A 23,462-nucleotide genomic window follows, 5' to 3' on the forward strand; every position below is an offset into this window, starting at 1 on the left:
ATTAAGGGTCCAACGCGTTTGTAGGATGTCAAATGCGTTGCTGATATAATGTACGCCTGCATTATCATGCACAACATGATCGTCGAAGACGAAGGCATACAACCGACTAGTTGGGCCAATGACGATAAAGCCGATCCAAGCCACGGAACGGCCACCCCTAGCGTACGCCGTGGGGTACCTCACGATGAAGTCGGCCGCCTCCAGGAATATGCCGACATGTGCCAAGTGGATGCTCATATTCAACTCCAAAATGATATAATTGAAGAGTTGTGGGCACGGAGGACTGCACGGCGATAGTTTTTTTTTCTTTATTATGTAATTTATTTTTTTAAATGAATGTACTTTTTTTTAATGCAATTAATGAATTTTCCCGTATATGTCCCGTAAATTTAATTTCGTAATTTAATCGTAAATTTAATTCCGTAAATGTAGTTGTTTTTGAATTATTTTTATTGCGGCTGGCCTATGGCTGACCTATTTGAGTAAATGCTGACGTGACAGGTGGATTTTTAGTGCTGATGATGTGGCTGAGAGAGAAAGTGGTTAGCCAATGGTTGACCTATTCTTATTGTGGATGCTCTTATAGTTCCGCTGCAGGCGAACAAGTACTGCATAAATGGAGAAAGCTGGCCATCCGTTACCTATCATTGAGTTGACTGTATTCGCTATTTTTCGTTCTTCTTCTTCTTCATCATTCACCCTGAGCTAGAGAGAGGAACAAAAGATGTCTTTTGCAGCGGTCAATTTTCTCAAGCGCGAGATTGAGGATCTTCTAACCTCTCATGGGAATTCGCTTGCTGCTCCGTCTCGGGAAATCTTGCAATTCGCAATCACAGAAATGGATTCCTTGCAACAAATCACCAAAAGATTAATACCTTGGAGCAGAACAGATACTACGTTCAGATACCAAGTATCTAGGTTAAATAATGAGGTCAAACAAATTGCGGAACAATCTGAAGAGCAGATTATACACAAAATACATCAAGGATTGGTTCAATTGAAAACGATGGGGGAGAAATACGTCCAACAATTGTACATCTCTTCGCCCAAGGAGGATGAAGAAGATGAAGGTGATGTTCATTGCGCTGAAAAGATGGTTGGATTAGTTTACGAGTTCAATAAACTCAAACATAGGCTCAGAATCAGCTGGTTGAAGAGCACGCAAGTAACTGCCCTAGTTGGGATGACTGGCATCGGCAAAACTACTCTGGCTGGGAAGCTTCTCGAAGATCCGAAAACGGAGGAACACTTCGACTGTCGTGTGTGGGTGACAGTAGGCAAAGAATGCCGATTCAAGGAGATTCCAAGGCGAATTCTGGCAGCAGAGGCGGACCTACACTCATTGATGGGGGATCCTTGGAACCCCCAACAATTCGCGTTATTACTATATTATACGTATGCATACATTACAAAATGAGTTCACTCTTTAGCTTAGTTGGCTTGGGAAGCTGCCTTGCACCACCAGAGCATGAGATCGAATTCCACCAGCCCCACTTTCGTTTTTGGCCATTTTCATAAATTTTCTTATATTAATTCATATCTCTCTAGTAAACAATTTATTTTTATGATTCCCATAGTAAATTCTTAGCTACTAATTAATTTATTTATACATTTTTTATTTTCTCACTATAGTAATTTTATTATGTAAATATTCTTATTTGTAAGATTATAAAGAAATGTATCATTAGTTTATATTGTTCATTCTTAAATTATTTTTCTCTCATCATCCATCTCTATCTCGTAGCTCTATAATGTTATTATCGGATTGTTTATGACCTCGTTGACACTAAAAACATACACAATTGTTAATACTCATTCATCCGTGAAAAATATTCTCATTAATGGACGACACGAGTTTTAATTCGTAATAGGTAAAGTATATAAATTAGGAATGACTTTCTATTTGTAGTATGAGCCTAATTTTGGTAGACAAACGGAAATAAAAAGATGAAACAATTTGTACTGTGGACGAAAGAAATACTAGTAATTTGGACCCCCCAGTATCAAAATCCTGCGTCCGCCACTGTCTGGCAGAGTTGAATGGTGAGACCGTTGAGGTTGAGGAAGGAGATGAAGATGTAATAGCTGTGCAGTTGAAAGAGAGCTTGAAGGGTAAGAGATACCTCATTGTGCTGGATGATGTCTGGGACAGGCATCCTTCGTTTCGATACGAGAGAAATGAACTGAAAAGTGCTCTACAGGACGTGACAAATGGAAGCCAAGTTGTCTTCACGACAAGGCTGCAGCAGCTGGATGATTATGGTTCTAGGCTTTCCACGGATGGGATGAGGGTGAGATTGTTGAACGATGAAGAAAGTTAGGATCTTCTCCGTGAGAAGGTGTTTGGTGAAGAGCCGTGCTCTTTCCAACTCGAGAAGATTGGGAAGAAAATCGCGAAGAAATGTGATGGATTACCTCTCATGATTGTCGCGATTGCTAACCTGTTAGCCGAAGAGGACAAGACTGTGGAATGCTGGGGTGAGATTGCAGCTCATAAGAATCATCCTATTTTCATGGATGCATATGATGATATATCAAAGGTGTTACTTCCGAGTTACAAGTACTTACCTCGCCTTCTGCAAATGTGTTTTCTCTACATGGGAGTTTTCCCTCGGAATGATCACGTATCACGATCCAAGCTCATGAACATGTGGAGTGTAGACGGATTTCTAGAAGAAAATGCAGATGAATCTCTATATCCTAGTGCAGAGAAGTGTTTGGATGAGCTTGTTTCAAATAGTCTTGTCACGATCCACCAAACCACCCTAGATGATTCCGGGCGACTGGGCGCTAAACAGATCAAAAAGTGTGGCCTGCATTCTTCTCTATGGCACTTGTCTAACCAAGAAGCAACGAAGATCAAGTTTTCTTATGTCTTGAAAACTAGCAATGATGCTTTCGATGAAGGAGTTGAAAGCCAATGCAGGCTATCCTTCCACAACAACATTCTATTTGGCATCAGAGAAGTGTGTGAATCAGTGGAGGAGAAGTGTGCATCAACTGCACATTCCCTCCTGTGTTATGGGCCATATCAGAAATACCAAGTGCCAATATGTTCTGGTTTGGCATTGCTTCGGAAACTTGATGCTCTTACAATCCATTTCTACGAGTTCCCAATGGAGGTTCTGGAATTAGTTCAAATAAGATACTTAGCCCTCACTTTGAACGGGGAGCTCCCTTCTTCGATATCCCAACTCTCAAGCCTCGAGTTCTTGATTGTCAATCAACATCTGAGCATCAAGTCCGGTGAAGGCCCGATGCACCTGCCTAAGGAGATATGGGATATGAAGGAACTGAAGCAACTTCAGGTCATTGGCAGTGACTTGCCAGATCCTTGCGGCGCTTCCTTAGAAAGCTTGTTGACTCTTTCAGGTGTAAGTGCTGAGAGTTGCAATGTGACCGTTTTAAAATCAGTTCCTAATCTGAAGAAATTAGGGATTCAGATTAGTTTGGAAGATGATGATATTGGTAGCCCCTTATATGTGTTTAATCACATTCCCCATCTTACGAACCTAAGATCACTCAAATGTGTCATAACGAATCCTGAGGTGGTTGTTCCCGTGCTCGCTCCAATGTCCATTTTCCCACGAAATTTGACAAAGTTGAACTTGAGTGGGATGGGATATCCCTGGAAAGAAACGAGCAAGATTTCTTCACTGCCGTGCCTTCAGGTGCTCAAATTGCGAAGCTATGCTTTTCAAGGTCCAGAGTGGGAAGTAGAAGAGGGTGCATTCAGTTTTCTTACATTTCTTATTATTGAAGACACTGATCTGGAGGACTGGAAAATCGGACGGGGAAGCTTTGATGACCTTGAAACACTGACCATGAAACATTGTTACAATCTGGAAAGGATTCATGGGGAATTTGGAGGCTTTCTTGGAGGTATTAAGCTAATCGACTGTGATCCTTCATGTGCAGAGCAGATGATGAAGGCTACTCAAGATTGGAAAGTAGATGTTCATTCTTCATGGGATGACAAGAAATGACCTCAAGCTCAATGAGAAGTGTTTTCATCTATCCAAAGCCATTTAAGTTACATGTAAAGTGAGTTGTTTAGTATATATGATTGGTATTTTCAGTTGGCTTTCCTAGCAAATTCGACAGTGAAATATTACTTGATTGATCATGTGTTTGTAAAGGGGCAGTTACCTTTTGCAAAATCCTCATTTAACAATCTTACAGATGCAGGAGTTGCTCCTTTGTGATCTTGACTCTTGAGTTTCTTTGCAATTACTGAAAGGGGAAATGAAGAAAAAGATAGTACTTAAATTGTGATGGCATTCATGCTAATTGCTAACAAAGTACTAATAATCACACCAGAAGATTTTTCAATGAATGACTAGTGTTATATTGTTGAGCAAATTATAAAGAACAAGTGACCTTAACAACTGGGCAACAGAATTTATGATTGAACATTCAGTCACTGACATTAAATTTGCCAGAAGCCAGCCAAGGTGCCGTCTTGATGTATTTCTAATTCAAAAATATGCAAACTTTCTCCTAAATGTACAGAAAATGCTCAATACACAAAATTTCACCTAGTATAGCATCTACATAGAGATGGAACGGGAAATTGTGTGTCTGCATTGAATACTACATATAAAAAAAAAAAAAAAAAGATAATTGCGGTATAAAACAAAAATTTCCACATCTCACATAATCATGGGCCAAATCAGCATTTCAACGTCTCTCAGCACTAAATTGAAATAATGAACGAGAAGAAAACGCAGATGATTACCTATTTAATCAGACCACACACGAATTAGCTCCGCTTCCTCGTTCGAAAAATAGCCAAACTTAATCTGGATGAAAATGTAAGCACCTCCATCACCTTCTGATTGCTCAATTGAAGCGAAGATTTAGCTGAGCTCCATCTCTTAAATCGATTTGGCTCCGATTGAAAGATGTAACTGAACCCCATTTCTCAAATCAGTTTGGAACCCCCATTTGGAGATGAGAAAACAGATTTGAGAGATGGAATTCAGAAATACCTTCAATTTTACGGATCACTGCATCGATTCGTCCATGAAATGTATACAAACTAGAAAACAAGCCACTGAAAATGTTCAAGACGAAGTTTATGACTGTGAATATTAGAAGATCATTATACTATATCAAATGGGAATTTTGACCCCTTGGATTAACAGCATACGTGGCTCAATCTGGAGCTAAGTGACTACTAATTGCTAGTTAACAGGCTAACTACCTTATTAATCCTTTCAATGGCAAGGGTAAAATCGTCAATTCAGTCCCGACGGTTATAACAGTCCCCAGGATTTTCCTTTTTCTCCCTCTCATTCATGCTCCCCACAAACTGGCAGCCAAGACTAGAACAAGAAAGAGAGAGAAGCTAGGAGAAATCATCCGACTCATAGTTACTCGCAGTTTGGATTCAGGAAATGCTTCAATTTTGTTTTCTTGTCATCCGAAATTCAAAGAAAAACTGGCGGAATCGTTTGTGCATTTCAGAAAGATTACTTTTGGATTCTGACGCTGTGTTTAGATCATTCAGTAGTTTCTCAGCCATTAAATTCACTTGTAGTTGAGAGAACGGGAGATTTTAGGGTTTGCAAATCATGAGTAAAGCGATGGAGAGTATACAGCATCTTATTGAAGAAGCTAAGCTTCGAGCTGTGTGGTGGACTCTCTGCATATTCGCAGTGTCTTACTTCTTGACGCGTAAGTACTTGAATTCCTTTCCACTTTTCTTTAATTTCATCATCTTGCATCGGTTTTCCATTGAGCGATTGAGTTTTGATTCATTTGATCATGTTTTATGATATGCTTGTAAGATAACTCAATGCGTGTTCTACGCTCTTTTGTTTTCCTGTAACTAAGTGAGCTGCGTGTAATGTTACTTGCAGATAGTAGTAAATCAATGCTAATGAATATTCCCATAGCCATACTCTTGATCTCTGGACTGAGACTTCTGTTAAATGAGGTGGAATTCCGATGGAAGGTTCGGAATAACAGGACAGCATCGTACTTATCACATTTACAAAATAAGCAGCTATCAGTAAATGATTCTCGGCTGACTACTCCGGCACCCCCCAAAAAGTGGAAAAGAAAAATAGATTCGCCTCTTGTGGAAGCTGCTATTGAGGATTTTGTCAACAAACTTTTACATGATTTCGTCACAGATTTATGGTATTCTGGAATTACCCCTGACAGAGAGGCGCCAGAACTAATGCATGCTATAACCATGGATTTTCTTGGAGAAGTATCTGCTAGAATCAAAGAATCAAACCTTGTTGACCTGTTGACAAGGTATTGTCAGTCTTGTATATGTGTAGTTTGAATGGTGTAAGCTGAATAATATTGATGATGAGCAAGTGACCTTTCTTTCTGCGATCCTCCAGGGATGTAGCAAACCTGATAGGCGAGCACCTTGATCTCTTCAGAAGGAACCAGGACACTATTGGTGCGGATGTTATGGGAACATTGTCTTCTGAGGAAAGGGATGAAAGATTGAAACACCATCTCCTGGCCTCTAAGGAGCTTCATCCTGCTTTGATATCACCAGAGAGTGAATACAAGGTGTGAAAGTGTTCTAATTCAGAAGGATTACTTGCTTTACTATTTTTTCCTTGTTTCTTGGTTAATATTTTATGATATCTATTTTAGGTTCTTCAGCGGCTGATGTCTGGAGTTTTGGTGGTTGTGCTGAGATCAAGGGAAGCTCAATGCCCTCTAGTCCGCTGCATAACTCGCGAACTCTTAACTTGTTTGGTGGTGCAACCCCTTATGAATTTCGCAAGTCCCTTGTAAGATGCTATTTCTCCATGTTCTTTTTTACTTAGAATAGAGTTGGTTTATGCTACCTATCCATGTAAAGAATTTTTAGTCTCAGATGGTTTGGATCGGCCCATCACACGATGTTATGCAGAAATAACTTGTTTGGTGGTGCAACCCCTTATGAATTTCGCAAGTCCCTCGTAAGATGCTATTTCTCTATGTTCGTTTTACTAAGAACAGAGTTGGTTTATGCTTCTTATCCATGCAAAGAATATTTAGTCTGGATCGGTCCATCACACGATGTTATGCAGAAAGTGATGTTATGTTAACATTAAAATTATGCAAAAGCATATTTTGCCTGATATAGCATGTTGGCAATAACTAGAGAGCTGTGATACATTTATTTTGAAATAAATAAATATGTCTACCTGAAGGATTAGGAAGCAAATAATGTCATGGAGCATGGAGACTTTGAATCTAGTTGTGTACTATTTGACAAATGTATCGATACACTGTGAGTGGCCAACAATTGTAAATTGTAATGAATAACTTACTCAAGAAAGCTAGCGTATAATTCAATTCTATCAGTTTGTTAAGACTAGTTAAAAATTGTAGGTAATCCTAAAACATTGATTTGGCTGTATGGGTTTATTCCTTATATTAGATGTTATTGTAACTTTTGTTTTGGAGAGCTCCTGTTTGGTTATAATGGTTGCCATTCTAATTCATGCTATGATCCATTTACGTAGGTTTTTAATTGCTACTTACTTGTGTACAACAAGGTTTATGCTACTCCCCATTGGAATCTTATGATTTCACACCCCCCCCCCCCCCTCTCAGGTATATTAATGAGTTAATTGAATATATTGTCCTTGCGTACAACAAGAAGGAGTCAAGGGAGTCCTCCAGCGATCAGTCGTCTAACATGGGGGGTCATAACCCTGAACACCAAGTTTCGAGTGAACTTGGTCAAAGCAGTGAATCAAATTTGAGAAAAATACCGTCTTTGAACAATGAAGAGACTAGTTTATCGTTGGCTTGACTGGATCATGACAAGGTACTAGAGACAGGTAACTCAGACGATTCTTTATCTAGCACGACTGAGGATGAAATAACTCATATGCGACATGGTGAGTGGGCTAAACCATTTGAAGCTGCAACTCAGAGAGGAGCAGATGTTCTTATGCCTGAAACTCTTGAAAACATGCTGACTAGTGGAATTAACTACAAAAATAAAATCCAGAAAAAAGCTGCTCTAGGAGTTCCGGACTACTTAAGTGGCCCATATGAGTTGGTGACTGAAGTACCCAAACAGAAGCCTGGAAATTATCCTCAAATAGAAGAAAATGTTTCAATGCAGCTACCACCCAAACAGAAGCCCATGCAGGAATCTTACTCCACTGGTTTGAATATTGATGCTTTAAGCCATTCCCAAGAGCATAATATGGAAGTGGTTCCAAAAGGAACACCTTCTGTGCATGAAGTGGAAAACAGAAATGAGATCATAATGCCAAACAGCACCCCTGCCTTTACAGTTCAGTCAAACCTGGAAGACATGTATACAAGTGAAGGCAGCACACCTATCATTGATGAGTTCTACAGTGCAGATGGTAAAAAAGTTAATGTACATAACCTGATGAGCAAAATGGACATTGTATTACGTTGTGAAGGACTGCATGCTTCAAAGCTTAGATGTCAGGTATGGCAGAGATTTCTTTCTGTGGTGCACATATTTACCGAATTTGAACTTGTATACATTGAACAAGACTAATAAGTACTCCAATAATTATTCAAGAAAAAGTAGCTTTACAGGATTCATATGATACATTATCTGTTTCTTGATCAAGGCTTGAACTTGTCAGAGCATTTCCAGACTACCTTTATTTACTGTTGCCTAGTGATAAGCTATACCATAGATGATGAGAGATCTTTGAGGCTGCAGGTAAATGGAGCATACTTTCAGAAACTTGGTTCGAAATCTTTTGCAGTTTACTTGATCGCTGTTACAGATGCTGACGGCATCACTTGGTTTGTGAAAAGGAGGTAGGTCATGTCACTATGTTGACAACATATTGCTGCTTCGTCTTGCAATTATGAACTACTTAGCCAGACGGCTTTCTGTCCTAGTCAGATTCTTTATTCTTCTATTCATAAAAAGGAAAAATGCGGGTGTTTTTTGTCTTCCTTGTTATTCTTGATGATGCAATTTGGATTCTGACAGTGTTAAAAAAGTTGAATTAAAAAACACTAACAGCTAGGCCATCACCTGATATGGTACCCAATGAGATTTAGATCCCTGCTTGCAACTGCATTGGCTTCATGACCTGGGATGTAATGTACTCAGATTTGATCACTTATAGCTCCATAGTTAATCTCTTTGCTGGGATGTAATGTACAGGTATCGAAACTTTGTGAGATTGCATAGGCATCTTAAGGATATTCCCAATTATACATTACATCTGCCTCCAAAAGGGATATTCTCTTCAAGTACAGATGATGTTCGCCACCGCTGCATTCAGCTAGACAAGTATCTTCAAGTATGATTATCATACTCCTTCTGCTACATAATCAATTTTCATGCCTACAGCCCTGATGTTCTGTCTTTAACAGGATCTCTTATCAATTGCTAATGTAGCAGAGCAACATGAAGTGTGGGATTTTCTTTGTGCTTCCTCTAATGTATGCATTTATTTGTCTGTTATAAGCATATACATTGAGTATAGTTTGTTAACTAACTCTAGTTTTTCATCAATGAAGAATTACTCCTTTGAGGAATCTTCATCTGTGATGAAGCCTCTGACAGGTATGTACCCTCTCTTGTTAGATCTTTTTCATGTCTTCAGCTGTCTATGAAAGTCCCATTAGTCTATCTGTGAGCATCCATGCTTCATTAGAATCCATAACAATAATAGCTTGTGCATCACTGTCATCCCTTGGCCGTTGTAAATTGGCTAAAGAGTTTCTTTATCAACTAAGTTAACTATAAATATAATCTAACCCTGATAATCAATTAATCCTGTACTAGGTTTGGATTTTGATGGAGTTTTGCCAAAAAACTAGATGCTTAATTTTCTTTAAGAGTGAATAATTTGTCAATTCACATTATCATGGGGGATAACATCATTCTTGTTAGTAGTATTTTGTCTTTTAAACACTTGACTTTCAATTTATAAGCAATATTCTATAATTCCCTAGTCTGTACTAAAAACAGTTAACATGGATGATGCTGTTGATGATATATTATATCAATCCAAAGGGGTTTCTGATGGCCTTATGTCAAAAGTTTCTCGCTCACCTTCATCTTCAGTTCAGCAAGGTTCTTTTGTTACAAGCAAAAATTTGGCCTGGAATGTGGACGATATAAATAAATTGGCCATCAGAAGACCTAGTATGTCAGAGTCAGCCGACAGTTTCTCAGACAACGATGCAGGTGATAAAGATCTAAACCTTTGGGATCAGGATGTAGAAGCTGCAAGCCAATCTAGAGGGTGGAATTCAGACCGTGAGTCAACCTCAAAGGGGTTACCACAGAAGGTTGTTAAACATGATACATATGACATGAACTTCCACTCAGATGAAATTCAACAAAGTTTGTGGTTGAAATCCACATCAAACTCTGACAGATATCTCGAGTCTAATCTAGCCACAACATACATTCGTCAAGATGCTCTTACTGGGGTGCCCACAGAGGTACTTCTCATTTCCTTCTTTTGTAGATTGTTAGTGCACCCTTCTCCCCATAATCTTGACAATGTTGATTCTGTTTTAGTTTTCAAGACCATATTAAAACTGATATTACTAAAATGTTCATTTGCATAAAATATCTTAAATGCACCACCATCTCAAGTCTCAGTATCCTGTAACTCTTTATTTACTACTGTAAATGGGAGACAGAGAAAGAAGAAACTAAGGCAATTGTTGCGTATGTGTCTGTTATGCAATCAATATCACTGTTTCACGGTCTTGGTTATGCATTCTCTGATTGACATTAAATGTTCCTTGCAGTGGATTCCACCAAAATTAAGTGTTCCAGTTCTGGAGTTAGTTGATAATGTATTTCAACTCAAACAAAGGGGCTGGCTGAGGTGATATTTCGTTTGCATACATTGGCTTTTTCAACCTGCTTTAGCATTAAGATATCAAATTGTTCTTATCAAAATTTTGCTATCATATATAACTATATTTAGTTTGTAATGATTTCGATCATTGAAATGACTAGTTATGTAAACTTTTTAGGTTGAAGTGAATATTCGATCACACTTGCAAGATCTGTGAGATTCAGATATTTAAAATGGCTGTGGAATTTGTGACTCATTCCTGAATTATGCTAATTTTAGCACATTGACTTCAGAACCTGCATCTACAGGCTCTCAGCTTATCTATTTTATTTCTTGTGGAAATCACACACCATACACACACACTCACTCACTCAAAAAAGATATAATGGTAAAGGGTAAAATAGAATGAGAAGAAGGAAAGGACTTCATTACAAAGAACAAAGTGATACACTGAAGTAATTGAAGCGCTTATAGCTGGTAGATCTTGAATGAGTACTCTTGAATTTATGTTTATTGAATTTATGCAATCAGTCAATGTATCCACTGACTTTTACTAATAAGAACATGTTGTCATAAATCCGATCATCCAAGCCTTAAGCCAGGCATATGTATCTTCTCTGATCGTAGGAGACAGGTATTGTGGATATCAAAACAAATATTGCAGTTCGTCATGGAAGATGCAATTGATGACTGGCTCTTGAGGAAAATCCGCAGGCTCCGTAGAGACGATGTTGTTGCACAAGGGATTCGAGCGGTCCAGGATGTAAGTTTCATTATTTTAATATGATGCTTGTGTCCTGATGTTGCATAGCTTCTACTTGTCAAGACTCTAATATTTCGTATTTGTATTCCGTATGTACAACTTGAGCTTGCAACCCCTTTCTAGTGGAATTAAATGATGAACTGGAGATTATAGCTTTTGCACTATTGATAACATATTTTTTCTTAATAATGGGATCGATAATCCCGCATAGTGAGTAGTCTATCCGTAGGTAATATCAGCGAGCAATTGTTTGTTTTCCATATAACTCAACTTTTGTTCAATATTTTGATTCTGCTCCTCTGTGTTTCCTGTTCTGAGAAGATCTCTTCTGACCCTTATCATCTTCTCATTAGATTCTCTGGCCTGAAGGCACATTCTTCAGAAAATTGGGTGCTCAAAAGAAAAATTTGAAAGCTACTCAAAAGTCTCCGCAAGCTACAAAACAACCAGGTGGTATGAGGACTACTCAATCAAGGTCTTTTGAGCGACAGCTGGAAGCTGCTCGCAGAGCTAGCTATGTGAAAAAGATGTTATTAAGTAAGTATCTTGGTATTTATTTCCTCCTGTTAAGTGAAAACATATTCATCTGCTGTATTGTATACTATGAATTCAGTTGTCCTAAGTGAGGAATGTAGTAATCAGTCGTTGCTAATTTAGCCTATAATCTGGACAAGTAATTCTGCTAAACAGCCTTCATTGTAATAGTGCTTTGACTAAATCTTCTTTGCATTTCCATATACCCCTGGATGGTCCCATATATATTCTGCCTTTCTCACATATAATAACATTTTTCTGTTGAATGTCCATGGCTTCTATTCATCTCTGTTGCATTACTCAGTGGATATTCTCATCTCACTCACACACTTGGTTTCTATAGGGTTTATCTACTTGGACGATTTGTTTCTTCCTTATCCTTTCCTGGTTATGAGAACACTTTGCCTGGAACCCCTAGTTGTCACTGTGAGATGTTAAGAGATGATTTTTCTCATCTCACTCACACACTTGGTTTCTCTAGGGTGCATCTACATGGACATTTTGTTTTTTTTTCCTTATCCTTTCCTCGTTATTAAAACACTTCCTTGACGCCCTTAGCTGTCACTATGAGATGAAGTTATGAGATGAATTTTCTGGTTAGGAAGGTTTTGGCTGGAAACTTACTAACATGTATGTGTCCTTGTTACCATTCTTATGACAGCATGATAATATTATCCAGATTTGCATTTTGATTGGCTTTCCATGCTCAAAGTGAAAATTACATATTTTATCTCATTCCCTTTCCTGGTAGATGGTGCTCCAACCACTTTAGTCAGTTTGATTGGACAAAAGCAGTACAGACAGTGCACTGGAGATCTCTACTATTTTCTTCAGGTATATCACTTATCCTCTCCTTCCTACATTGTTCATACCAAGAAGTACCTTGAGGCTGTTTTTATGCTACCTCTAGGCTTGCCTATGAGAATATGCGTGCAAGTGTGTGTTTGTTTAGTGTTACTTTTCTGGCATTAAATCTTGTTGCTCCAATGACTTGCAGTCCACAGTTTGTCTGAAGCAACTCAGTTATGGAATACTGGAACTTGTTCTGCTATCAATTTTCCCTGAGCTGCGGGAGCTTGTTTTGGATATCCACGAACAGTCGCAATCTCAACCTGTATAGAAGAAAATCTTGTTCTAACTCACCATCTGAAGATGGTCAAGCTTCTGTCATCAGTTTCAATTTTCAGGGGACACTGACTTTGGATCAGTTCCAATTTTGTTGTACAAAATGCAAGAATTTGCTGTGTACAGTTGTCTATTTTTTTGTATATTCCTCGTGAGGGATGTTTGAAAAAGAGAAGGAAAAATATCAGATTTAACCTCTGTACAACTGTTTGTTCGACATTCGAAGAGCTTTAGGTGTTTCAAATAAAAAGGTTAAGATCACCTACTCGACTTTCCCATCACAATTCACAACATTGCAGCATCACTTTGTGGCAAATGCATGCAACAAAATGTAATCTTGATATCCCAGAAATGGCAGTTGAATGAATAACTGAGAACATAAGTAGACACTGGAGAGTGGAGGGGGAGTAATGCCGGAGATTTGCTACTTCATACCACAAGTTGAGCATGTTTTCGTTTATATTAGTGCCGGAGAAGATCAACTGTATCCCTGCATCACAGGCCGTTGGAATTTTTGATCACGCAGTCGATGTTGTTGAACGAGCTCCCCATGCAAGAACCGCATCCAACTTTCTTCCAGTTGTTGAGCTCTGCAGGCTGCTCTTCTGAAACTCAAGAAGTTGCCATCACGAAAAAATTTGAACAAGATTCAGTTTCTCATGGTGAAGCTGGTCGCAGTGTGCATTGATGGTAAGCAGAGAAATCTCATCATCCTTCAGCCTAAAAAGCACGAGCTGCGCACATTTGTGACTTCTGCTTTGTTTCTACCTGTTTTCTTGGTTTTATTGAGACTGATAAAATCCTAAATCCATAGTTTCCTCTCTCAACTGACAGTAGAAAATTAAGACACAAATTCATATGTGGACAATTATGCATGTGTGTGTGCAAGGTTTGCATCTCTGCATCAAATACATTCCTCAGAATTCGTGGGACAATGCTTAGGTTGCTAATACAGTATCAAATATGCAACGTAGTAATCTCAGAAGAGGCCACTGAATGAGTTACTTAGATCGGAATAGAGGCCGTACTCAGAAGAGGCCACTGAATGAGTTACTTAGATCGGAATAGAGGCCGTAGAGGGAGTACTGCCGGAGATTTGCCACCTCGTACCACGAGTTGAGCACGTTGTAGTTCTTATCAGTGCCGGAGAAGGCCAACTGTATCCCTACATCACAACCGATAGAGCCTCCGGCGCTTCTGCAGCTGGACTTCTTGACCGCGCAGTCTGTGTTGTTGAGGCACATGACCGAGCTCCCACTGCACGACCCACACCCGAATTTCTTCCAGTACAAATTCTGCAGGGTGCCCTTTTGGAACTCAAGAACCTGCCAACATCAAATATCCACTTCAAACAACATTTTCAAACAAACTACCAACGCGGCCTTTAAATTTATGTTCATTTATCAATTAAGAAAGAAAGATTGTTACCATGGTGAAGCTGGTGACGATGTAATTGGCATCAGCGACAAATATAGGGATGGATCGAGCTGCATACTTTCGTCCAGCAAAAGCCACCATATAGCCTCCTAATTTGCTCTGAATAACAATTGAATATAACTAATTTGATCACAAAACAAACATAACTGCTACAAATGAATGATGAATCAATGCTAAAGCCACCATATAACCTCCTAATTTGCTCTGAATAACAATTGCAGATAACTAATTTGATCACAAAACATACATAACTGCTACAAATGGATGATGAATCAATGCAAAAGCCACCTATAACCTCCTAATTTGCTCTGACCAACAATAGCAGATACCTAATTTGATCACAAAACAAACATAATTGCTACAAACGAATGATGAATCAATCATAGATAAGTAGAGGAAGGCTCACAGGATCGAAGGTGGTGCTGTTGATGGTAAGCAGAGTGATCTCATCGACCTTGGGCCTGAAAACAGAGAGCTCCGCGCCGTTGATGGCGAGGGAGAGGCGAGAATCGCAGGGGGAAAGCTGAATGTCGTTGAAGAAGAAATTGTTCCTTGAAGAAAACGCGAGGCCAAAGGTGAATCCGTCGTGTTTCTGAACTTTTGTGTCCGTACATGGGCTGAATACCGGATTCGTGTCGCCGGCGTAGGCCGGAATCATCGCCATCAGCGCCAACGCCGCAATCATCATCCATGCTGCCGCCGTTGTCGCCGGATTCGGATTCATCGCCTACGATTCAATACCACAGTTATACTAATTCACGAATCATCTGGATTCAAATTGAATAAACACAACGTCCCGATGAAGATCAAAACAGAATTCCGATGAGAAAACCACATCGTATGATCAATTCATAAGGTGTTGAAAACAATAGGATTAAATTAACTCACAGAAATCAAATATGGTATCGCTATTCCTGTGATTTCCTTAAAAGAACGGCTTCTTCTTCAACCTCCAAAAATAAACTTGAAATTGGCGGTTTACGTGTTAAATTGCGGGAGAGAGAGATAATCACAGGAAATGTAGAAAATCAATGAAAAGGGAAGGGCGGGATTAAGGGGAGGTTTCTTCCTGCAACTGTAAAAGTTGAATATCTTAAATTCTTAATGTTAACTTTACGTCATAATTCGATTAAAAAATCTATTCCATTAGAGCATCCGCAACCCTGTCTCTTATCCGTCTCATCTCTTCACTATTCATGAATCTCACTGTACTTTTCAGCTCATCTCTTAACTAAGAGACAGCACCTGCATCCCTCCATCTCTTAACCATCTCTTAACTATTCATTCAATTTCATTTTTTATTTTTAATTCTAACAAATTCAATTAATAAAAACACACTTCATTAAATAAAATAAATATTAGAATTTAAAAGCCTAAAAAATAAAAAAAATACATAATTTAAAATCCTAAAAAATAAAAAAAATACATAATTAAAATACTCTAAATTAAACTATAAAAACTACTCCGCCGGCGAATCATCATCCCCCGAAGTCGGCGGTGCACCCAAGTTCCATATACCAAGTTGAGCTCTCATATACTCAATTCCGGCCATATGGGCTGAAACTTGGCCAGGAGTCATTTTTGAAAGGTCAGCCATCGTGGCGACCGCATGGACATTAGGGTGTTCGAGCCCATGCCCGTGCCGGAGCCCGAGCCCGAGCCCGCCTGGCTTGATTCGCCGCAGCCCCTCCCTCTCCCTCTCGTTCTAGCCGCCTTCGCCGCCTTGTTCCCTTGCGGCCGATGTCGTGTACCGGAAGAAGACCCCCCTGCATCATCGGTTGCGTGCCCTCACGTGAGGTGTTGCCTTCGCCGCCATCACTAGACGAGTAGTGGCCACGCGCAGTGTGCTTCGTGCGTTTCACGCCCAACTCGACACCGCCAGCCCACTTTTCAAGGTGGTGGACTTGCGACCAAACATCGACATACTTGAAGTTTCCATCGCCGGACATGTTTTCAACAATTTGAGAGTAGTGTTTGTGTGTAAAATGGAAGAGGAATGAGAGTAGTGTTTGTGTGTAAAATGGTGAATGAAGTATGGAGTATATTTATAGAATACTAAAAGAAAAAGAAAAAAAAAATTTAAAAATTCGACCGTTTGTTCCCAACGGTCATTTGACCGTTTGAATTTTATTTTTTTTTATTAAATTCGAATTTATAAAAAAAAATTATTACGTCATAATTCCGACGCCCACTCGCGGGCCGGCGATTGGGCGTCACGCCATGCTCCAGCGCGCGCCACGTGGGCGCGCGCGTCGTCTCGCCAGCTCGAGGCCGGCCTCGCCGGCACGCATCGCGCGACGAGATGTCTCGTCTCGTCTCGACGAGACGAGCTTCGCAACGCTGTCTCGACGATACGAATGCTCTTATAAGATAAAAAAACTTTATTTTGAAAAGCTTTTTCTCCAGGTAAACATTGACAATATTCTCAATTTTCACCAATAATTATTCTCAATTTTCACCAATAATTATTCTCATTATCCACTAATAATACTTCTACCATTTATTCTTTTTATATATTTTTTTTACTTTATCAAATTTAGCAGTACTATTAAAACTAGTATTGTTTTGTTTTTGTTCATGGAACGGAGATAATAGTATTTACATTTTCTCAAACAAAAATAAATCTTTAATAACTTAAAGTAACAATTCCTTTCTAATACGGTAACAGGTAACAGTAAAGACAAATTATAATCAAATTCGGTAAGACAAATCATATTCAACTTTAACCAATTAACCTTGCATGATGCCAACATGTAAATTAAGATCTCAACATCTGAATCATTAACTTGTTAAAGGTGACAATGATTTACTATTATCTACTTTGAATTTATCGAAGATTTTTTTGTTTCTACCAACTAGGAGTAATAAATAAACATCTCCATTGCATCAGTAGAAGCCAGCCTTTATAGGTGCACCAAGCAATGACGTTAGGTTGCAGCGTTGTACAAATCATCTGATCATCATAATTAAAAGGCCAAAAATATTCAAAATTATTTATTTAGTTATTGCAACATCAAATTTAAAAATTGCTATACAATAAATTTAAAACTGAAGCAAAAACATATTGACCACTTTATTACTAGGTTAATAGAGTTTTATTGTATCTCAAAGATAAAACAATTTATATGAATAGGAGATTAAGAGGTGGAATTTTTTTTTTAATAATTGCTAGAAAAATCATAAAGTTTAGTTTGGTCAAATTCTATTTAATACCATAATTTTTTTAAAAAATGGTTGAGTATATCATTGCTCTCAATTATCTCATAATCATGGGAAATTATATATGTGTGAAGTGGCAAATAAAAAATACTCCGTAGACACAACGTTCGACTATATAATCATCATTTAATTATATTTTAGTCAGCCACTTTTTAAATTTTTGACCGAAAAATTTCACCATAATATTTAAATTTAAACAGCTTGTGATTACGAAAAAAAAAAGGGTTTGGAATTCCTGCACCTATCTCCTGAAATTACCACCACTGTAGCTGTAATGGGCCATATTTATTTATCAGAGTGTAGGTTGCAGCTATAATCTTATTTGAACATAAAAAGAAAAGTTGCTATATTGTGCATGCATGGCTCTTTCTCTCTTTTTCTTCCCATCCTGCATTGTCTGTGTGAAAACTGCAAGTTCAAAATAATTCAACAAAATTCACATTTCCAATAATACAAACCCCCAAAACTTGTAGCACCACTCATTTCAACCTTGTAAAGATCAAGGTTGAGACTTATCGGAATTACCCTTTTTCTTCTCCTTGGTGGAACAAATTCTGGGCTCGTGTGTGACTTTGATTCTCCTCAGTATTCCTCTACTGACGGTAATTCATTCTATCTTACACCTTTACCTGAAATTTTAGGCTTCTCTTGTTGATTTGGTATTTATTTTGATTATTTCACTTTGGAATTTGCCTACTCATATGTTATTTAACAAAATCAAGCCACTCCTTTGTGATGTTTTTTGCACTAAATTTTATCATCATTGACTACTGCTTTCCTGTTTCTCCAATTCCCAATTCATTGTTTTGTTGATGCTCATAAAAAAGTTTTCTTTTTATATACAAATTTTACCAAAAGTATACTATCTCTAAAATCATGAATAGCCCACTTACATGAATACCATGTTTTGACTGTGCAAACCAACCAAACATACCATGTGTGCGTGTGTGTGTGTCTTATAGTTTTGTCACTAACTCAAGTTAATTTGAAGCTTCTAATCAAGGTTTTCTGAGATGGAGAAGGACAAGGATGGAGAGGGAAGTTGGGGAAGTCCAGACACAAGGCCTTCCTTCTTCCAAATCATGTGGTCTGACAATCTGAAAGAGTTGGTAAGTAGGTTGGAAAATCACTTTGTCTCTAAATCTTGACTATACTAATATTGATTCTCTCATGATTATATAAACTGTGCAGAAAATTCCGACCAAGTTTTTCGATGAACACTTGGCAACCGAGGAAACTGAAACGGTGGCCCTGAGGAGTCCCTGTGGGAGTTGGGACACGAAGCTGGAGCAGAGAGACGGCGGCGTCTATCTCATCCAAGGATGGCCACATTTCGTCGAAAGTCACGACTTAGGAAGAGCAGAGTGGGCACACTTCCTATACAATGGTGGGATGTCTTTTGATGTGAAAATCTATGGCAGCAATGGCTGGCTCAAGAAATATGATCAGCCAGCCGCCTCCGCGCCTCCTTTCGCCTCATCTTTCCCTTTCTTCAGGCGCGAGATTAAACGCTACAATGTTGGCCACAAATGCTCAATGGTGAGATGCACTTTGAATAATGGTTTTATGAATTTTGGTGAACAGATATGACCGAGAACTTGTATGTGTTTTGTTGCAGGTGATTCCAACCCACTTTTCGAGATGGCATATGTCTTTGTCCAAGGAGCCAATGGTGCTGATGGACTCTGATGGGGTTTCTTGGCCAGTCACTATTACCGTCACGAGCGGCAATCGTCTTGCTATGACTGGAGGATGGAAGGCCCTCGCAGATGCTCGTTCCATCAAGAAAGGTGACGTCTGCATTTTTGAGCTGGTTGAGAAGAGAGTGATGAAATTCCACGTTCTCAGATGAAAGAATGTAACTACCATCTTTTGAATTGTCCATGGAACTGATCATGTGATCTTATTTAACCTTAGTTTGCATTATGTGATAAAGTGTTTCCTTGCTTTCAACATATTAATTGCTGGGTTTTATTTCAAGATCAATAAGATAGTTAGTTGCAGTAAAAAAATGTGCTAAAAATGCTAACAAGCAAATTCTAAATAATTGGAAAGGAGTAAAGATGTTTTATCTTATGTACAGCCTCGACGAAAAAATTAAAAAAAACTCCTTGTTTGAGTAGAGCAAGATCGAACATCAGAGAACGTTTGCTCTGCATCCAACATTCACCACCAGTCTCTGCAGGAGCATATGCCATCACGAAAAACATGAAAGCGATTGGCATCCTTTATAATCAGAACTCGCGCATAGACTTTGGAGACGAACTTACTAGCTAAGTGGCAATCATCACAAATCCGTAGATTCTTTGTGATCCGAACTACTGATCCCGGCTTAGTCCTCATCAGTCCAAAAGCAATAGCAAGCTTCTCGCTGTGGTGAAACAGAATATCTCTCTTCACATCATCCGACACATCTAGGAGCACAGAGTCGGTGTCAGGCTCGTATCCTGCAGCTTTTATTTTCAAGATCAAGCCTTGAAGGAAGTCCCTAATCTCTAGGTAGTGAGGATGGTCTCTCTGGCGTGCCATAAATATGAACATTTCTCCATTTATCTCCATATAACTAAGGCCAGGGTTCTTCTTCAAGTTGTTCGATTTCAAAGATACTCTACTCAGTCTTGCACAATCCCAATTTCCAGCCAAAGCATACACGTTTGAGAGCAATATATACTGCCCTGCGTCATTAGGTTTCAACTCAACAAGTTTTTGAGCGATCTCGTCTCCCAACTCAAAGTTCCTATGGATTTTGCAAGCAGTAAGCAAAGAACTGTATATCTCAAGCCCCGGCTGCAGATGCATGCTCTTCGTGAGTGAGTAAGCATCATTTATTCGCCCAGAACGACCAAGAAGGTCAACAACACAGGCATAGTGCTTCAAATTAGGACTTAAGTTCCAAACTTTGGTCATCTGATCAAAGATTCGGAGCCCTTTCTCGACCAGACCAGCATGACTACAAGCACACAGGACTGATACCAACGTCGACTCATCTGGACTTAGACCCGAACCCTTCATCTTTAAGAATGTGTCTATGGCTTCATTCCCACATCCAATCATGCCATAACCAGATATCAGCGTGTTCCAACACGCAACATCTTTCTCTACCATACCTCCAAAGTATCTTTTTGCATCTATCATACTTGCACAATTAGCATACATATCTATTACAGCTGAACCAACAAAGAGATCATCTTGCAAACCAGTTTTCAAAACCAGACCGTGCATTCGCCTTCCCTGCTCCAAAGCTCCGAAACAGCTGCAACCCGAAAGCATGGTTATAAGAGATACATAATCCAGCGCTATCTTGTCTTCTCCCATCATCTTCTTAAAATGTTCAACGGTCCTTCTCCAATTCCCACTCTTCAAAAACCCTCTCAACATCGAAGTCCAAGCAACCAAGTCCTTCTTACCGATCTCCTCAAATATACGATAAGCATCATCAACAAAATTTCCATTTATATACAATCCCATCAAAGCCGTTCTAATCAGTGGATCATTCTCATATCCACTTCTAACCACCAAGCTATGGATCCCTGTTCCTACTCTAAAATCCTCTAAACTAATCAAGCTCATCACAGTAAAAATATCCCACGGCAGCCCATTCCTCTTCATCCAAATGAACATCTGCAACGCTTCTCCTCCATATCCGTTACTGGAGTATCCTGAAATGATCGCATTCCACGAGACCACATTTCTCACAGACATATTGTCAAACACATTCCTCGCAATCCTCGTACACCCAAATTTTGAATACATATCAACCAAACCTGTTTCCACAAACACATTACCACCAAAATTGCGCCTTATCCAATAACAGTGTACAGATTTCCCCAATAATACCCTCCCTAACTTTCCAAATGCAGGCAAAACAGTCGCGATTGTTCTCTCATTCGGCCTAATTTTTAGTACCATCATCTCATTAAACACCTCAGCAGCTTCGAAGAAACGGTCATTTTTCGTGAGCCCAGATAGCAAAATCGTCCAAGACACCAAATTTTTGTCCGTAATTTGAGAAAATATAATCTGAGATATCGATACAAATCCGCAAGAGGCATATGCATTCATCAACCTGTTGCATAGGAAAACATTTCCAGAGAGATTTGACACGATTATATGAGCGTGGGCTTGATGCAGAGGCCTTATATCTCTGATCTTTTGGAGAGTCGATGCGTGCGACATTTTTTGAGTCGAATAATATGCTAGGTGTATTTTGAGAACGTTTTGGCGCCATGAATTGGATGCTTGTGAAATCGAGTTCATTTACAACGGCTACAACAGATTATAGTGGAAGGTTTCAAGTGCTAATATTCAATTTCAATTCAACTAGTAGAATTGCAACACGCTTTTTGGCAGAGGCAAAACATTGAATTCCTTAATTCATTTTGGTAACATAAACGGAGAAAAAAAAGTACTTAAAATTTAGTACAAATAGTACTACTACTCAAGAAAATTTATAGTACTAGTCCATGTAAATAACTTTTGGTGCAATGCAAAAAAATCGGAAATTTGGTCGAAATTTCAAAATTCAGATTGAATCAATTCTGTTGATTCAAGCGTTATTGATGTTTCTTACTGAAAATATTTATGTATATTTATAAAAATATTATAATATGATCAATTAGGACATTATTAATAGAACATTAAATTTTTTTTGTTAATTATTAAATGAATTTAGGTAAAGGGAAAATGGTTGCAACTTGCAAAAACAAATTAACTTAGTATTCCAATAATAAGCCAATCTTGTTTGTAGCCACTGGTAAGAGGTGAGGAAACTACTTAAAAAATGAGCCTCATTCACATATTCTCCACTACCTTATCCACACTTACATCATATCTCTCCCATACAAACTCCTCCTCTCATTCAATTCCCCATCATCCCAATTTTCTTGCATCAAACAAAGGTAACAAACCACACACATCATTCATAACTCCTACACTCACTAGCTAACCATTCTTTCTTTAATTATACAGAGTGCAAGCAAAATGGCAACGGCTATATCTCCGGTGACGGCAGTGGCGGCGGTGGTGGGCCCCAGCAGGCCATCCGTGGGCCGAACCAGAGTGAGGTACATCAACGGGCTCAACTCATTCGGAGGGCTCAAGGCACACAACCACGTGGCATCATTAGGCCTTTCGGTCACCAGCGACCAGTCTTTTGCAAAGATAGTTAGCTCTTTGAAACAGCAGGGGAGAAAGAGCAGCAGCGGCGGCGGCGCTCTCACCTCCACCTGCAGTAATGTCGCGGAGATCTTCCGGATCGCCGCCATCATGAACGGCATCACTCTCGTTGGCGTCGCCATCGGCTTCGTCCTCCTCCGGATCGAAGCCTTCGTCGAGGAAGAATGATCAATCAACAAGGTGTTTGTTGTACACACACAGCCTATCTATATTATCTTGTCCTTTTTCAATTGCATCTCCTTTTATTTGCAATGTACAACTGATTCCATTATTTTACATAATACATTGAGTTGTATATTTCTATTCATGTTTAATAAATGTGCAACCAAAATCCAACCCCTACTTCGTTACTGTGTAACGCCTTGAGAGTGTCCCAAAAACAAAACCGTGAATTTGTCAGGGTCAGGCCTTTGGGA

General features: G+C 39.1%; 6 protein-coding genes across 8 annotated transcripts; 4 read left to right on the top strand and 2 right to left on the bottom strand.

The window, feature by feature from the left end:
• The first annotated feature begins 1,006 nt into the window (after positions 1-1,006).
• LOC125189348 (putative late blight resistance protein homolog R1A-10) lies at positions 1,007-3,986 on the top strand. Its single transcript, XM_048086633.1, has 3 exons — positions 1,007-1,377; positions 1,976-2,291; positions 2,340-3,986. The coding sequence occupies exons 1-3, from the start codon at positions 1,007-1,009 to the stop codon at positions 3,984-3,986; spliced, it is 2,334 nt and encodes a 777-aa protein (XP_047942590.1).
• A 1,375-nt stretch (positions 3,987-5,361) lies between these two features.
• Positions 5,362-13,461, top strand: LOC125189349. Its single transcript, XM_048086634.1, has 16 exons — positions 5,362-5,679; positions 5,865-6,267; positions 6,360-6,537; positions 6,625-6,764; positions 7,576-7,760; positions 7,806-8,434; positions 8,678-8,778; positions 9,134-9,272; positions 9,346-9,414; positions 9,493-9,538; positions 9,947-10,425; positions 10,741-10,820; positions 11,421-11,556; positions 11,910-12,093; positions 12,842-12,924; positions 13,088-13,461. Exons 1-16 carry the CDS (start codon positions 5,577-5,579, stop codon positions 13,208-13,210), a joined length of 3,078 nt encoding a protein of 1,025 aa, XP_047942591.1. The 5' UTR covers positions 5,362-5,576; the 3' UTR covers positions 13,211-13,461.
• Positions 13,462-14,049: 588 nt separating this feature from the next.
• On the bottom strand, positions 14,050-15,733 carry LOC125187636. The gene is made up of 4 exons (XM_048084258.1): positions 15,541-15,733; positions 15,059-15,379; positions 14,644-14,751; positions 14,050-14,540 (listed from the first exon to the last, which is right to left on the bottom strand). Exons 2-4 carry the CDS (start codon positions 15,374-15,376, stop codon positions 14,244-14,246), a joined length of 723 nt encoding a protein of 240 aa, XP_047940215.1. The 5' UTR covers positions 15,377-15,379; positions 15,541-15,733; the 3' UTR covers positions 14,050-14,243.
• Positions 15,734-18,122: 2,389 nt separating this feature from the next.
• Positions 18,123-19,800, top strand: LOC125186568 (B3 domain-containing protein REM6-like). 3 transcript variants are annotated; one of them, XM_048082949.1, is made up of 4 exons: positions 18,123-18,473; positions 18,875-18,980; positions 19,063-19,410; positions 19,490-19,800. In XM_048082949.1, exons 2-4 carry the CDS (start codon positions 18,885-18,887, stop codon positions 19,721-19,723), a joined length of 678 nt encoding a protein of 225 aa, XP_047938906.1. In that variant the 5' UTR covers positions 18,123-18,473; positions 18,875-18,884; the 3' UTR covers positions 19,724-19,800. The 3 variants fall into 3 exon arrangements, with proteins under 3 accessions (XP_047938906.1, XP_047938904.1, XP_047938905.1); XM_048082947.1 differs by having other exon boundaries at positions 18,124-18,473; positions 18,863-18,980; XM_048082948.1 differs by lacking the exon at positions 18,123-18,473 and having other exon boundaries at positions 18,497-18,980.
• A 126-nt stretch (positions 19,801-19,926) lies between these two features.
• LOC125189350 (pentatricopeptide repeat-containing protein At3g57430, chloroplastic-like) lies at positions 19,927-22,128 on the bottom strand. The gene has a single exon (XM_048086635.1). It carries the CDS (start codon positions 22,126-22,128, stop codon positions 20,038-20,040), a length of 2,091 nt encoding a protein of 696 aa, XP_047942592.1. The 3' UTR covers positions 19,927-20,037.
• Positions 22,129-22,625: 497 nt separating this feature from the next.
• Positions 22,626-23,343, top strand: LOC125186190. Its single transcript, XM_048082536.1, has 2 exons — positions 22,626-22,769; positions 22,840-23,343. Exon 2 carries the CDS (start codon positions 22,852-22,854, stop codon positions 23,212-23,214), a length of 363 nt encoding a protein of 120 aa, XP_047938493.1. The 5' UTR covers positions 22,626-22,769; positions 22,840-22,851; the 3' UTR covers positions 23,215-23,343.
• Positions 23,344-23,462: the final 119 nt, after the last annotated feature.

This window comes from Salvia hispanica, chromosome 5 (assembly GCF_023119035.1).
Source record: "Salvia hispanica cultivar TCC Black 2014 chromosome 5, UniMelb_Shisp_WGS_1.0, whole genome shotgun sequence".
Classification (NCBI taxonomy): Eukaryota; Viridiplantae; Streptophyta; class Magnoliopsida; order Lamiales; family Lamiaceae; genus Salvia; species Salvia hispanica.

Coding starts and splice junctions, on each gene's coding strand:
- LOC125189348 (XM_048086633.1), top strand. CDS start 1,007: ATGGGGGAGAAATACGTCCAACAATTGTACATCTCTTCGCCCAAGGAG. Junction 1,378..1,975: donor TGGAACCCCCAACAATTCGC/GTTATTACTATA, acceptor TGTGGACGAAAG/AAATACTAGTAATTTGGACC. Junction 2,292..2,339: donor TTTCCACGGATGGGATGAGG/GTGAGATTGTTG, acceptor CTCCGTGAGAAG/GTGTTTGGTGAAGAGCCGTG.
- LOC125189349 (XM_048086634.1), top strand. CDS start 5,577: ATGAGTAAAGCGATGGAGAGTATACAGCATCTTATTGAAGAAGCTAAG. Junction 9,415..9,492: donor TTCTTTGTGCTTCCTCTAAT/GTATGCATTTAT, acceptor TCATCAATGAAG/AATTACTCCTTTGAGGAATC. Junction 12,925..13,087: donor ATCTCTACTATTTTCTTCAG/GTATATCACTTA, acceptor AATGACTTGCAG/TCCACAGTTTGTCTGAAGCA.
- LOC125187636 (XM_048084258.1), bottom strand. CDS start 15,376: ATGAATCCGAATCCGGCGACAACGGCGGCAGCATGGATGATGATTGCG. Junction 14,752..15,058: donor ACAGCACCACCTTCGATCCT/GTGAGCCTTCCT, acceptor ATTGTTATTCAG/AGCAAATTAGGAGGCTATAT. Junction 14,541..14,643: donor TCGTCACCAGCTTCACCATG/GTAACAATCTTT, acceptor TGATGTTGGCAG/GTTCTTGAGTTCCAAAAGGG.
- LOC125186568 (XM_048082949.1), top strand. CDS start 18,885: ATGGAGAAGGACAAGGATGGAGAGGGAAGTTGGGGAAGTCCAGACACA. Junction 18,981..19,062: donor CTGACAATCTGAAAGAGTTG/GTAAGTAGGTTG, acceptor TAAACTGTGCAG/AAAATTCCGACCAAGTTTTT. Junction 19,411..19,489: donor TTGGCCACAAATGCTCAATG/GTGAGATGCACT, acceptor GTTTTGTTGCAG/GTGATTCCAACCCACTTTTC.
- LOC125189350 (XM_048086635.1), bottom strand. CDS start 22,128: ATGAACTCGATTTCACAAGCATCCAATTCATGGCGCCAAAACGTTCTC.
- LOC125186190 (XM_048082536.1), top strand. CDS start 22,852: ATGGCAACGGCTATATCTCCGGTGACGGCAGTGGCGGCGGTGGTGGGC.